The 12941-nt window shown below is 47.1% G+C and overlaps 5 protein-coding genes across 5 annotated transcripts; 2 read left to right on the top strand and 3 right to left on the bottom strand.

The window, feature by feature from the left end:
* Window positions 1-382: 382 nt before the first annotated feature.
* I303_105306 (uncharacterized protein) lies at window positions 383-1509 on the bottom strand (the record flags this gene model as incomplete). The annotated part of the gene is made up of 6 exons (XM_018408540.1): window positions 383-604; window positions 739-792; window positions 859-940; window positions 997-1127; window positions 1204-1308; window positions 1408-1509. The coding sequence occupies 6 exons, from the start codon at window positions 1507-1509 to the stop codon at window positions 383-385; spliced, it is 696 nt and encodes a 231-aa protein (XP_018262231.1).
* Window positions 1510-2490: 981 nt separating this feature from the next.
* On the top strand, window positions 2491-4270 carry I303_105307 (uncharacterized protein; the record flags this gene model as incomplete). The annotated part of the gene is made up of 4 exons (XM_018408539.1): window positions 2491-2829; window positions 2908-3590; window positions 3665-4162; window positions 4237-4270. The coding sequence occupies 4 exons, from the start codon at window positions 2491-2493 to the stop codon at window positions 4268-4270; spliced, it is 1554 nt and encodes a 517-aa protein (XP_018262230.1).
* Window positions 4271-4895: 625 nt separating this feature from the next.
* I303_105308 (uncharacterized protein) lies at window positions 4896-6651 on the top strand (the record flags this gene model as incomplete). Its single annotated transcript, XM_018408538.1, has 7 exons — window positions 4896-4928; window positions 5039-5100; window positions 5270-5359; window positions 5522-5866; window positions 6103-6224; window positions 6320-6356; window positions 6492-6651. 7 exons carry the CDS (start codon window positions 4896-4898, stop codon window positions 6649-6651), a joined length of 849 nt encoding a protein of 282 aa, XP_018262229.1.
* A 111-nt stretch (window positions 6652-6762) lies between these two features.
* On the bottom strand, window positions 6763-8410 carry I303_105309 (uncharacterized protein; the record flags this gene model as incomplete). The annotated part of the gene is made up of 3 exons (XM_018408537.1): window positions 6763-6891; window positions 7020-8049; window positions 8235-8410. The coding sequence occupies 3 exons, from the start codon at window positions 8408-8410 to the stop codon at window positions 6763-6765; spliced, it is 1335 nt and encodes a 444-aa protein (XP_018262228.1).
* A 678-nt stretch (window positions 8411-9088) lies between these two features.
* I303_105310 (uncharacterized protein) lies at window positions 9089-10845 on the bottom strand (the record flags this gene model as incomplete). The annotated part of the gene is made up of 2 exons (XM_018408536.2): window positions 9089-10428; window positions 10491-10845. The coding sequence occupies 2 exons, from the start codon at window positions 10843-10845 to the stop codon at window positions 9089-9091; spliced, it is 1695 nt and encodes a 564-aa protein (XP_018262227.2).
* Window positions 10846-12941: the final 2096 nt, after the last annotated feature.

Below are 12941 nucleotides of genomic sequence, written 5' to 3' on the forward strand. Positions count from 1 at the left end.
CGAGTCCAGAAGAAGTAGAAGAACGCTGTGGAGAGGAAGAAGGATGTCAGACGAAGCGAAGATGAAAGATGCGTATGTAGGTAGATGATCAGTAATAAATAATCAATTATCGCAGATGGCTCTGAATGGTGAAACCCGATATAGGCTAGAGCTAAAGACTTGGGTCCAAAGTGGAGGTAAAGTCGATTGATGCTCGATGATCAAGCGTTACTAGCATGATCCACTGAAAATCGCCGCCGGCTATATGTGGCGATTCCATTCATCGTGGTAGCATCGGCAGCATAAGCCTAATAATTCCTCTTACGAAGCATTGCAGTCAAACACACCACCAGAATGCGAGTACAAGTATATAGCAAATCCGGACTAGCGTAGTGCATGGCGCTTATTGTACAACTACACTACGAGTATCAGCGACATCCTCATTTATAACATTTTCTTTCGCCCCTTCTTGACCAGGGACTACTCCGTTTCCTTCGCGATTGGCCGTCTCCGGTTCTTCTACTTCCTCTTCATCTGACGACATGTCATCCGCAGAGGACGGTGGTATCCACCATGATGGTCTATATTGTGGAGATGGAAGGTTGATGAGATCTGGATCGAATAACTACAACAGGTCAAAAAGAGCAATGTATTAGCGATTGCATTGAATTCCTTAGAAAGCTTCCAGCTTAAAGACATGGTAGTCTGAGAACAAAGGCGAGGACAACATGATACCGTCAACGGGCGAGGAGAACTCACCTCTATATATTGTTCGTCCGCATACCGATGTTTACTCCCTGCATGGGCTCGGTACTAAATAGTCGGTATCATGTCAAATTCCCACCTTTATACGGTCATGTCACAGACAATGAAACTTACCTCAACCAGGATCGAAGCAAAGTTCCAGCCCTGCATGATACGTAGCGATCCAACCAAACATCCAGTCTGATGGACTCCGATTCTGTAATAAAGATTCAGCTCGATTAAACCAGTTTTGTCAGTGAGCATGAAACTTACGGGTCGATGAGTAAGACAGGATGCGAGCGAACGTCCAATATATACTTCTCCAAAGCAGTCTTGATCACCTCATCTCTGACCGGTTTCCAATCCGTTGTTGGCGGCCTCCAGAGTGTCAATCCTAGGTGTACCTGTCCCCGCGAGAACACAGACATCAGCAAAGTTTTTACTCTTGTTTTAGTACAGTCCGATGTGAGAGAGGCGTACAAAGTCTATATTTGATGACCGGATGAAAGTGAGTAATGGTTTGATCGGATGTTCCGGAGTCAGCGAGACGACCGTTTTCAAGTTCAACGATGCTAGGAAGGGTATCTACGGCCGAGGTGAGCGAGCTCGACTCCGTCCTTTGGCAATTCACAGTTCTGAGAGGTGGGTAAGAAAGAAGAAACGGAAGATGGACAAGAAGCTCACCTGAGCAGGTGTTGGACTCGCACATCTGTGCACCCCAGGTTCCACTATAGAGAAGAGGTTCGGGACTTGGATCAGACTCGGTGCTGGCGGTTGTTTCGACATTTCCCACAGTTCTCCGAGTGTTCCTGGCGGTCAATCGTGGGCGTCCAGCCTGTGTGATAGGCTATATAGGGTGCACGGACATGATTGTTGTGAAGATGTCAGGTAGTGAACGACGTGAGACAAGTCCTACCTCATGTAAAGCGTCGTCTGTCGTCCTGTTGCGTTGCGAAATCCACCAGATGCTTTCCTGCAAATGCAAGTGCAACCTCCTCCACCTTGTCTGTTCTCGGACAAAATGATTCATCTCCACTCCACACCTGCAAGAGTGGATAAGTGATGATGATTACGTATTCTTTCCCTAGCCCGCCTCCTTAGCGTGTCTGATGACTGCGCACTTTCCGTAATTCACCGGAGTAACCTCTTGACGCGCTTTGACCTTTTTTTGACTAATTTTCAGGGTCAGGGTACCTAGCGACAGGACGTGAATTGTTTTTGTTTGTCGTGTCGGATGAAACGATCTGTGCGTAAAAGGCGTCTCTATTGCCCATTGAGCCTAGACCACACACCATACATCACACACCGACACCCATACAGCATATGCGTCCTTTTGCCATAGAAGAGGCATAGAGCATAACAACATGTTGATGAAGATCATCATATGATATTCCAGTCAATAATAATACATTCTTTTACTTTAGTCTAAATAGACCCGCCTCTACCTATAAACCAGCCTCAACAACCATTCAAAATCACCACTACTACTACTACTCACACACTCAAAAACTTGTTGACAAGTTTGCCCCATACACCATACACCATACTCACCTGATACGTTCCTTTGACAATCATCGACCGCTACGATCCAAGCGTAATTCCTCATACCGCTTAGTTCGACCCCATCACCATTAAATCATTCACCTGCTTTACTCAGTACGTATTGAACTACAAAGTCCACCTGTACACCATCTGAGAACACCTATCAGTCGACCAAGCTTAAAAGCTCACTTTCCTTTATCAGTCGCTCCTTCCAGCCTCATCACCATGCACATCACCTCAGCCGCCTTGCCCTTGCTTCTTCTCCCTCTGACATTGGCTCGTCAAGGAACACCAGCACACCCAGCTAGACGGCATCATGCTCGAGCGATAATCGACGCCAATCGACCAGTACCCAGAGCAGGAGGAGTCATCGATAATGGGACGCTCGCCTCAATCTCTCAACACGATGCCCAAATCTCAGCTACGCAATCTGCGGTAGTCAGCTCAACAGCAACTGCGACTCAAGACGATTCTGATTCAGCTATAACCAGTGCGGTGACAAGTGCATCGAACAGCGGAAAGTACGGAGATGGATTGCCTTCAACTTCTTCATCTATAGCTAGCGTACGTGGTCACTTTCTCCACGAGGTACTTGAGTTTGTTACTTGAGCTGACAGCTGACGAGATCATTGACTTCATCAGTCGACTATCCTCTCTTCATCGTCAAGTGATTTAGCTACTTCGAGTGTGACCTCAGAAACTAGTGAATATCAATCTTTCCTTTCTGCTACCCTTCATCAGTCATCTTTCATTCAAGATCGTACAAGCGCAACTGCAAATGTGCAAGATTACGTGTCAAGGACAAGTCTGAACGCAAGTGAAGACCAAAGTACAACTTTATCTTCATTTGCGATCATTTCTACAAGTGTTGAATCAAGTTATGCGTTAAGTTCAAGTGAAGAAACAGGTTTGACTGACATTGAATATTATTTCTCAACCTCAACAGGCACGTCAACATCTTCTATCGCACCCTCTACCACCGTCGTGTCCACAGATGCCGGACCAAGCACGATCGCGCCAGTCGAAACTTCCGCCGTCGCATCAACTACCGCCCACTCGACCGTTGTCCTTGTGACGACCGCGTCGAGATCGCAAACCACTCACAGGGCATCTTCCACTGCCGAGTCAGCCGAGTCCGAGAAGAAATCTTCGGGCCTCAGCAAGACCGCTTTGATCGCTATCATCGTTGTCGCTTCCGTCGTCGGTGCAGCTGGTATCGGATGGACCTTATTCAGGAAGTGGAAATTGAGACCTTCGAATAGATTCGACCGAAAGTTGAATCCCATCGATTTCTCGCCTAACAACGGTGATATGAACGATGACTTGTAAGCCGAGCATCCCAGCTTCCCGACTTTCGAAGTTCTTCCTTACTGATCAAAAGCCTTGCCTCATTTCGCAGCTTCGAGAAAACCCTCCAACGGACTGCTTCCAACTCTTCCGCCTCGAGACAACGAAGAGAGCTGGTGGCTGAACTAGATGATCCAAGCAACGTCGCCGGCGTCCCTCAACATGACTTCACAGCGGGAACAGCGGGCGTTGGAGCAGGATACGCCATGTACAATCAAGATCCGTACGCTCACGCCGAACAGTACGATTACGAAGCTGCTTACCAACATCAACATCAACAAGCTCATCAAGGTTACGATCAACATCAGTATCCACCTCAAGCAATGACGCAGGATCATCAAGGTTATGCAGGCTACCAAGGTGCCCCGACCCAGGATGACGGCTACGCAGACTTGCAAAGAGGTAACTCGATCGGCTCTGGATCCGGACATGGACATCAGCAACAGTATCAACATGGACAAGACCACCAACAGGTCTATCCCGGCGAACTGCAATTCCCCTCTGCCGACCAATATGGTTTGGGTCGACCGACTGGCGGAGCTGAAGGACCGTAAGTCGACTTTTCACGCGGGTCTGCGTCACGATGAGATGCTATGATGCTAATATTCTTGTTGTGCTTGACAGGTACGCCCAAGCAGCCACTTACAGAGGGTATTAAAGCCTTCTCCTCTTTCTTCGCGACCTCCTTATTCCACCTTGAGTTCTTTCGACTTGCCGGTCAAGTCTTCTGTTTCTAATGAATGCCCTAAGCACTTCGCTCGAATCTCCACCTATGTCCAACTTTTTGCCACTTGACATCTTGTTGCCACCGCGATACAGGTAACAACTCAAAGACAGATCCGTTAAAAGCATCATAATCTTCCTCTGCCTTATTGTACAGAACAAACGTGTGTGTATATTCATATATGTCTTCCTTATAAACTAGTCGTGCTAGTCTTGCTCTTGCAACGATGGTTGGAGAACTGGGATGGTGGCAAGGTGGGGATGCGTATTCGGGCGGGCCAGTCTATGTATTACTTTGTACTATGCAAACTATACATCAAATCATCCAAATACAGCCAATTCCCACATCTCATTACATAGGAGACGAGACACAGGAGGACAAAAGTTCGAAGTGGAGGTTGTCCAAACTTCATCCTCCAAAATACATATGAAGCAGAATACAATTTATCTTTCGCGATAATATATCACAAATATCGTTTCTTCCTTTCTGTCACCTCTACATCCCTCGCAGCTTTGACTTGGTCTTGACCAGGTCCTTGCTATTTGGGTTGCTGGAGAGGATGGCTACTCTGAAAATCCGCTTAGCCAATTCGGTACGTACGTTCCATTTTCGGTCCCGTCCTACCTACACGAGCAAGGTGTATTCAGATCAACGGAGACTGACTGATGAATGCGACTTGTGATTGTGAATAAATGAATGAAGGCATCTACGTCTGCTTTGGCTCCGGAATTGCCTCGGATATCTACACTGAGCGGAGATCGATCGTGAGTATCTCTCCTCACGCGTCTACTTGTTCACTGGTCTACGAGTCGCAGGAAGCAAAGACTGGTCCGGGGTAGCGAGCACTAGTATGCGAGAAAGAATCAGTCCGAAGAAGGAAAGAAGACCAACGAAGCTCGAGATGGCTAAATAGATTGCGTTGACTGCTCGCAGCTATGAAATCTCCTTGGTCAAGTCCGAGGATCTATCGCCCCAATCTAAAAAGGCGATATACCAGCTCTTCGACTCGAACATGTCGACTCTGTACGTGAATGCTTTTGCTCTAATAGACCTGCCCGACAATGCATCTGCCTAGTCCCTGGTTCCTCATCTGTCCTCATACCACTTCATATTCCTGTTTTCTTGATGGATCGTTTGAACGAGATTGACCAGAATGGCTGATGCGTGCGTTCCCCAATTTGACAGACAACAAGTCTCTTCTTTCCCTTATACAGAAAAATCCAAATCTGAAGAACTCTTTGATCCTGATGCGAGGTATATCCTCGTTCTGTCCACATCGACCACGACTTCGACCTCGACCTCGACCTCGACCTCGACCTCGACCTCGACCTCGACCTCGACCTCGACCTCGACCTCGACCAATCCATCCACATCAACTTCCCTCAAAGGGAAAAGCAAAAGTGAAACCCTAGAGGGTAATGGTGATCCTGCCAAAATCGATTTCGGCCCCGGGGACTTGATGGGATTCTGTGGATTCAGGTTCGATACCGAAGAAACGCTAGGTACGAGGGACGCAGAAGTGGTGTATTGGTGAGCTTTCTATATCTCATCTGATTTCGTTTAATCAGCAACACGATCCGTCGCGATCAATCTTCTATGCTCAAAAAGCAAAGCTTGCTTTTCTTTGATCTGTTTTGCTTTGTATCGCATCCTCTACCTGGATCGTCATGATCAGATAACGATGAGACTGAGATAAACAACCGCTCTTGATTCCCATATACAATAGTCCATAATAGCTTATGCTGATGTGGGATAACAATGACTAGCTACGAAGTACAGCTTGCCTCACATACCCGTCGCATGGGTCTAGGCAAGATCCTTTTAGATATCCTGGAGGGGATAGGGAACAGGCGAGGATTGGATAAAGTCATGCTGACTTGCTTGAAGAGTGAGCTTGTACTGAACGATATACTCAGACTCATACTAATACGACCTGCAAAATGAGAACGAAAGTATACTAATGATTGATGATTTTGTGATCAGGCAATGAAGCTGCTCTGGCATTTTATACAAAGCAAGGGTACGTAGACCTACCTCTATTACATTGACAGTCTCAGTCGCACCCAGACCCAAGAAGCCGCTAGGCGATCACGATACCTCTTAGAGTGAGCTCAGATCTTTAATTGATCACTGATATGCTGTATCGACATTGCAGATACACACCAGACGAAATAGATCCCACAGGTATGGACGAAGACGATAATGATCCCGATGATGCAGACGAGGAACAGGACGAGGATGATGAGACTTTTGAATGGAAAGTGGACTACAGGATCCTAAGCAAGAGTCTGAGAGATACAGATAGAAATATATAGATGCATTATAGACGTACAATACTCGAGTGCAGCAGTACAACGGATGACGATTTGACTCACAGCCAAAAGCCACCCTTCTTCCTCATTTGCATGATTCAGACGCTATGGTCCTCATGATCTGCCTTGTGCGTCTGCAAAGGCGTTCATCAGTATCTCTTCTACATCCTTGCCCTTTACTTGCGTATCATCTATACTGGGGAGTTCATGCTTGGCCAACCACACTTCGAGGTCTGTCCATATCTATCAATCAGTCAATTGGTCAGCCAGTCGACCAATCAGTTAGCTAGCTAATGAGTCGGTCTATCAAATCGATACATTCTTGAGAATGTAACGATTAACTGAAAGATCGCACGAAAGAAATCGCTCACTTTCTGTAGATCGGCTTCAATCTCCATACCGGTCTCATGACCCCACACATCCTCTTGATACGTCCAATCGACTTTCTTAACTCCCTTCTTCTTTTTGTTTTTCTTCTCTGTTACACCACTATTTATTCGTCTGATTTTCCTGTGACTGTGAGTTTCCTCCGGTCTTCGATGCATCCAACTCTGATCTTCCTCTTCCTCCTCCTCTTCCCCTTCTCCTTTTGCCCCTCGATTCAGATCCGTATGAGTGGGTCTGGAAGGCGTGACCGTTGATCCAGGACGCAAAGCGAAGAACGAACTGGCATCTTCCATTTCCCCCTTCCGCTTCCGTTGGTTTTGTGAATGCACAGACTTGACAGTTTGCGGGGGATGTTCAAGATCTACTCCATGTATAGTCGGAGTGAATTTATTCTTCTTACTTGGAGTTTTCTCTCCCTCCATTTCTCCCTCCCTTTTCGTTTCCATTTTGTCTTCTGCTATAGCCATTTCATTCGCTTCGGTCGGTGATGTATGAGGCGGCACCGGCACTGGCACTTTCGTCGAAGGTTGTCTAGTAACGCTCTGCCGCAAGGGACTCGCAAAATTACTATCGTACGTCCTTGGAGTCCTTGGTGTCCTGGGAGATTTCACCAGGGAGGAAATGTCGATTCCTGAGGAGAATTTGTATTTCTTTTTGGGCGTTTGGAGGGGGCTCAGAACGTCTTCTACCCTCACTGAGGGTGTGTGCGTCTCTCCCTCTCGGTCATCGTCTTCAAGACCATTGATACTTGTATCAACATTTGTATTTGTATTTGCGCTTGATAGGAGTGCTTCGGAACCTGCATGTATCGTCTTTGAGGAAGTGGCTTTTGAGGGCGATCTACCCGTACCCGAAGCTGCGGACCGCTTTGATGGAGATCCGGAAGGTGAATTCGAAGGAGAGGGAATTCTTTCGAGGAGTGTTCGGCATTTCGAGAGCGTCGAGCGGAAATGCGCGGGGGAGACGGAGGATGCTTTTTGTGCTGAGGAAAGTAACAGGTCTTTGGATTGGATTCTGCGTGGAGATCATTATGGGTTTCAGTATGTGTATGTATAGTATGTAAGATTGAATGAATATCATCGTCTTGGCGAGAGTCAGAGTGTCGTGGCAATCTGAAGATACCCATCCTTCGGCGATGGTGGATCATAGAAGACTAAAGGTTCAATGGCCGAACCACATGAACTGATGACAACACTCACTTCTCACATCCAAGTAAAGCAGCTACACCAACCAACGCCGCCCTTTCTTCAGACTTCAAGTCGTTCCCTTTCCCCGGGGCAGTCAGGTGTCGTAGGGTCGATAAGATCTGAGCGGAGATAGGGATAGCTGGGTGGGTGGCAGATGGGAATAAAGGTATGAGCTCGTTAGATGACATGGTGTCGGTATGACACGGGGCCAGATGGACGTTAGCTTTTGGCAATTGGCGATTTTGCTAGTAAGTCGTCCGATTTCTAACTAGGGAGAAGATGAATGAGAATCTCAGATTGACGGTGCTGGATACGTGATTAGAAAGAGTGAGTGAGATCTTTGGCTCAAATCGACCTTGGAACTTGCAGCAGCAGCAGCAAGTAGTAGTCGGGCTCGAGTACAACGCGTCGTCCGTTTCTTCCGGCGGAGTTAAGCGACTAAGTTGCGTTCAAATCACCTTCTCGACATGCTACTCACGCTCAAACTGCACGAGGTGATATCATTGTAAAGTGCTTTGCGCATATGCATGTCGCATTCAAGCAAATCTCATTGTCAATATCGACATAGTAATAAATCAAGTCTCGTTGACCGAAGTTTCTACTTTACTATTCATGTTCGGCGTGTTGTGTAACACATGGGCCGTCAAGATAAAATCATAGTTCAACTATGTGGTGAATGAATCTCGATCTCTCGACGCTGGGTCAAGACATCCGGGAAGGAATATACAAATTATACAGAATATCAATAACCAATAATCGGTGATCAGTGATCACACCAACTCAAGTTTCATCGTCACGTTCATTTAACACTTCGTTACTAACCCCTTTCTTGAAGTTCATCTGCAGTTCATCTGCAGTTCTCCCGCCTACTCGGACGTTCGCCTAAGCATCAATCTCTTCTTCATAGCTTCAGCTCGCTTCTCTCGTTCTTCCTTGAACTCCTCATCCGCCACTGATCCGACGTCAGATTCAGAATCAGCCGATGAATCGACATCGAACGAATCGCCTTCGAAGAGCACAACGTCTTCTTCGTCTGAGTCTTGCTCTACACCGTTCTTGACGATCGTCTGAGGAGCGGGTGTACAGGTGATAGTAGGTACACTCAAACTGGGGCTGGAGAAAGTGGATCGGATAGACTCAGTGGGCGAAGCTGGAGAAGTGAATGATCTTCTTGGGGTGCTTTTGGACGATTGGGTCAGAGAGGGCGGAGTGGATAAGGAGAAAGGGCTGAACCGACTCTCGGTCGGAGTGACCATTCCACTCTTGATAGCCCAGGAAAATGACGCTTTCGTCGGAGAAGGAACGTTGCCGGTCGAGGTGGTAGCGAAGGACGAAGATCGCTCTTTAGGTGGAGTGACTTTCAAAGATGGCTTAGTGCCAGTACCAGTGCCGGCGTTGGCTCGGCAGATGGCCTCGAATGAAGGCAATTCACCCAAGGACATAGGTGGCATTGACAAAGGTCGAGCTTTACCGCCTGACATTCTACCTGAAGTTCTTTCTCTCAAAAAGGGAGCCAATCGGGGCTCAGCATTCTTGGCGGTGGTCAATGGTGGGCTGGGTGGTGTGCTCGGTCGTCTGTTCAAAATATTGGCAAGCACTATTCGAGCTTCTCTGCGAGGTGATTCATCGGTGGGAGTCTTGATGACTTCGATAGATTCAGAGGAGTCAGTTCGCAAAACGGTTCTGATGCGAGGTGCGGACTTGGTAGGTGAACCAGCAGAAGAGCATCGCTTAAGCTCGGTAGAAATCCGAGCTTGGATCTGGGCCAGACTAGGGAGTCTCGAGGGCGAAGGGGCGGCAGGCAACTTGGATCTAGCTCTAGCCTTCTCCTCGGCGGTGATTTCATTCGAATCGCTAGCTGGAGATCCAATGTCCGATTTCGTTCGACCATGCTTAGCAGCCACAGATGAGGTTTGCTCGGCCTTAACGCTGAACTCGGACGCAGATAGTCGGGGGACAAATTCTGGAGGCGGTCGAGATTGGTCTAGTCCCGAGAAAGTCGACTCGACCGGAGACGGATGAGCCGATCGAGCGAACATTGGGAAATAATCGTTTCGAGGCATGGCAACTGCGTTCTTCGATGGAGAAGCAGTACCGGCGGCGACAGATGCTGCAAGCGGAGAATTCGGCGGGAGCACAAAGTTGTAAGATGATGGAGAAATGGGCGGGCTCTGAGGTAGGGTAGACTCGGTTGAAGCCGGCGAAGCTATGACATCAAGTCGATCAGCTCGACGATCACATGAAGGGAGAGCACACTGTTACACTTACATCTCTCCTGAACTCGTCTTTCCTTTGCTCGTTGGACAACATCCCAAAGTGGTTTTCTGGTTTGTGTCTGCACTTGGGACTGCGGAATGGTTCCGGCAGTCGGTATCTTCTTCTGGTTCCACGAGGCTGGGTCGGATTCCCAAGGAGCTTTCATCGGTGGCTGCGCCCAACCATCCATCTCGAGCGGGGTGGGCATTTTACCCATGGTCATGCCGAATGAAGGCGAGTTGGGATCAGGTTGAAGAGCAGCCTCAGCCACTGAGAACGCGAGGAGTCGAAGAGGAGTAGGATCGGGTGAAGAAGGACAATAAAAGTTGAGAGGGTGAGCGGAGGGCATCGTGATTGTTTGAGCCATTCTGTATAGTGTTATTCTGGATCTAAATTCGATCAAGGTTTATTCTTGCGTTTGAAATAATGTTTCGAGGGCCTGCTCTATTGAAAAGAAAGTTCGATAGCTAATAAGATTGGATATATAGTCTGTTCGTTGAATGATGGTTACCGGAACCTCGATGTTGGATGATATACTGATGTAGTTGCTGGAATACGACCAAGAGGGGACGTGCCAACGCGGTTTCGTATAGGTTGTTGGTGAGATAAAAGTGGGAGTATAAAAGGATTGACTACCGATGTCGAGTTTGGTAAGTTATGGACCCTTTCACAAGGAGGAGAGGAGACGAAAGAGGAAGAAAGGAGTTATTTCAGTGTAAGAAAAAGATATGGGAGAGAAAGGAGATCTGCGCGTGTCAAGTTGAATCAGACTCAAAGTCAAAGTGAGCCATTGATAATTAGGTATTATAATTGTTGAGGGGGCTGCACGGCAGAGCAAGAGATAGTGATAGAGAGAAAGATGAAGGGTAATCAAGAGCAGCGAAATTGGATCACGAGGAGGGCTTCGAAGGATATATGACTGTGAATCCAATCAGATCAAATCAACGCGGGAGAACGCGTTGTCCTTGATGACAAAGGGAAGGAGATGTTAAATAGTACGAATACAGTAACGAGCTAGCTAACTAGCTTGATACATCTCGCTTCAACGCGTCCCCCAACTTCCCTTTGATGTAACGTTGATTGATGGGAATAGGAATAGGAAGAGCAGTGATGGTGATGGTGGTAGTCGTAGTCGTAGTCAAGCAGGGAGGATATAGTGGTGACATGAAACGACCAATCCATCAAATCACGCCTTGACACACAAAAAGCACACGCGCTCAGACCTCGACCCTCGTCCCTTCTCGGTCCCGCACGACATTCCATCTCGCTGCCTGACTTCCCCGGAAGACCTAGCCGTGCGGCTCATTCATTGCTATGTCAATGCTTGCCCGAAGCGAAATCCTCCAATGTTGAACGATGCGTTTCTCTTCACCACTAACTCGATCATCCTTCCAATAGGTCCAAACAACCAGATCGTAAAAGACGCCACCATCAAATCCAACACAATACACAATACACACAACCTAAATGAACGATCGAACGAAGAAAACTAACTCACAGAAACACCAGGTTCCTTTGGCTGCTCAGCAGTTTTGCTCCGATTGACGATCAACGTCTTCAAGTAAAGATAGCCTCTAAAAGAAGAAACAAATATCCGGAGAATCCAAATAATCTCTCTGTTCTTTTCTAATCCTTTATGAGCTGTTGATGTCTGTGTTGTGTCGTTTTGTCTTGTTTACCCAATCGAGATGAGCAGTACTTGTGGTGTTCCTAAATGATGTGGTCTCGAGGAGGATAAAGTGAAACCAACTCAAACCAAACAAGGAATAATTTCCGGATTAAAACGAGACGGGTTGTCCCCGATTTTGTTCTGCCTGATTACAATTGCGGAATGGACCAGGTAAGACAAGTTCTATATTGCTGAAGAGTGACTTGCCTTGTCGCTTGTCAAATGGTTTCACCTGACTCTGCTTTGATCTGAGACCTGATTCAGGAAGATAATTTCGGGAAGGGTTGATTGTGTTTTCGTAAGTGGTTTGTTCGTTAAGGACGTGTAATTTGCCGAGTCGATGCGAACGGGATGCTGATGCTGATGCTGATAAATCGCTAGTTGACCAAAAGACGAGACGAGATGAGTTGACGGTTGATGGTAAATGAGTGTGATTTTGAGGTGTTGTATTTGTAGGTAGACTACGGCACAAGCCTCCTTTGGGTTCTGATAAGATGTAAGTGATAGTCGAAACCCGTCGACAGAGTGATTCCTTGATTTCCGATACTTGAATTTCCGACTTTCAATCTTCGAAGAGTGAAGGATAGGGAACACGATACCTACAAAAGAAGGAATGAGGGGGAGATGAGGAGGATGAAAAGAGTGTATGGTTGGTTACGCAAATGCAAATGCTATAAGAAGAAGAGGAATGAATGAATGTCCGTATATCTATGATTTCTATATCGTCATATAAGTGAGACGAGCGAGAAGGTCAAACTCAAACAGCACGTCCCATCAAATCAGGATAGGATAGT

The sequence above is a fragment of the Kwoniella dejecticola genome, chromosome 6, assembly GCF_000512565.2.
Source record: "Kwoniella dejecticola CBS 10117 chromosome 6, complete sequence".
NCBI lineage: Eukaryota > Fungi > Basidiomycota > Tremellomycetes > Tremellales > Cryptococcaceae > Kwoniella > Kwoniella dejecticola.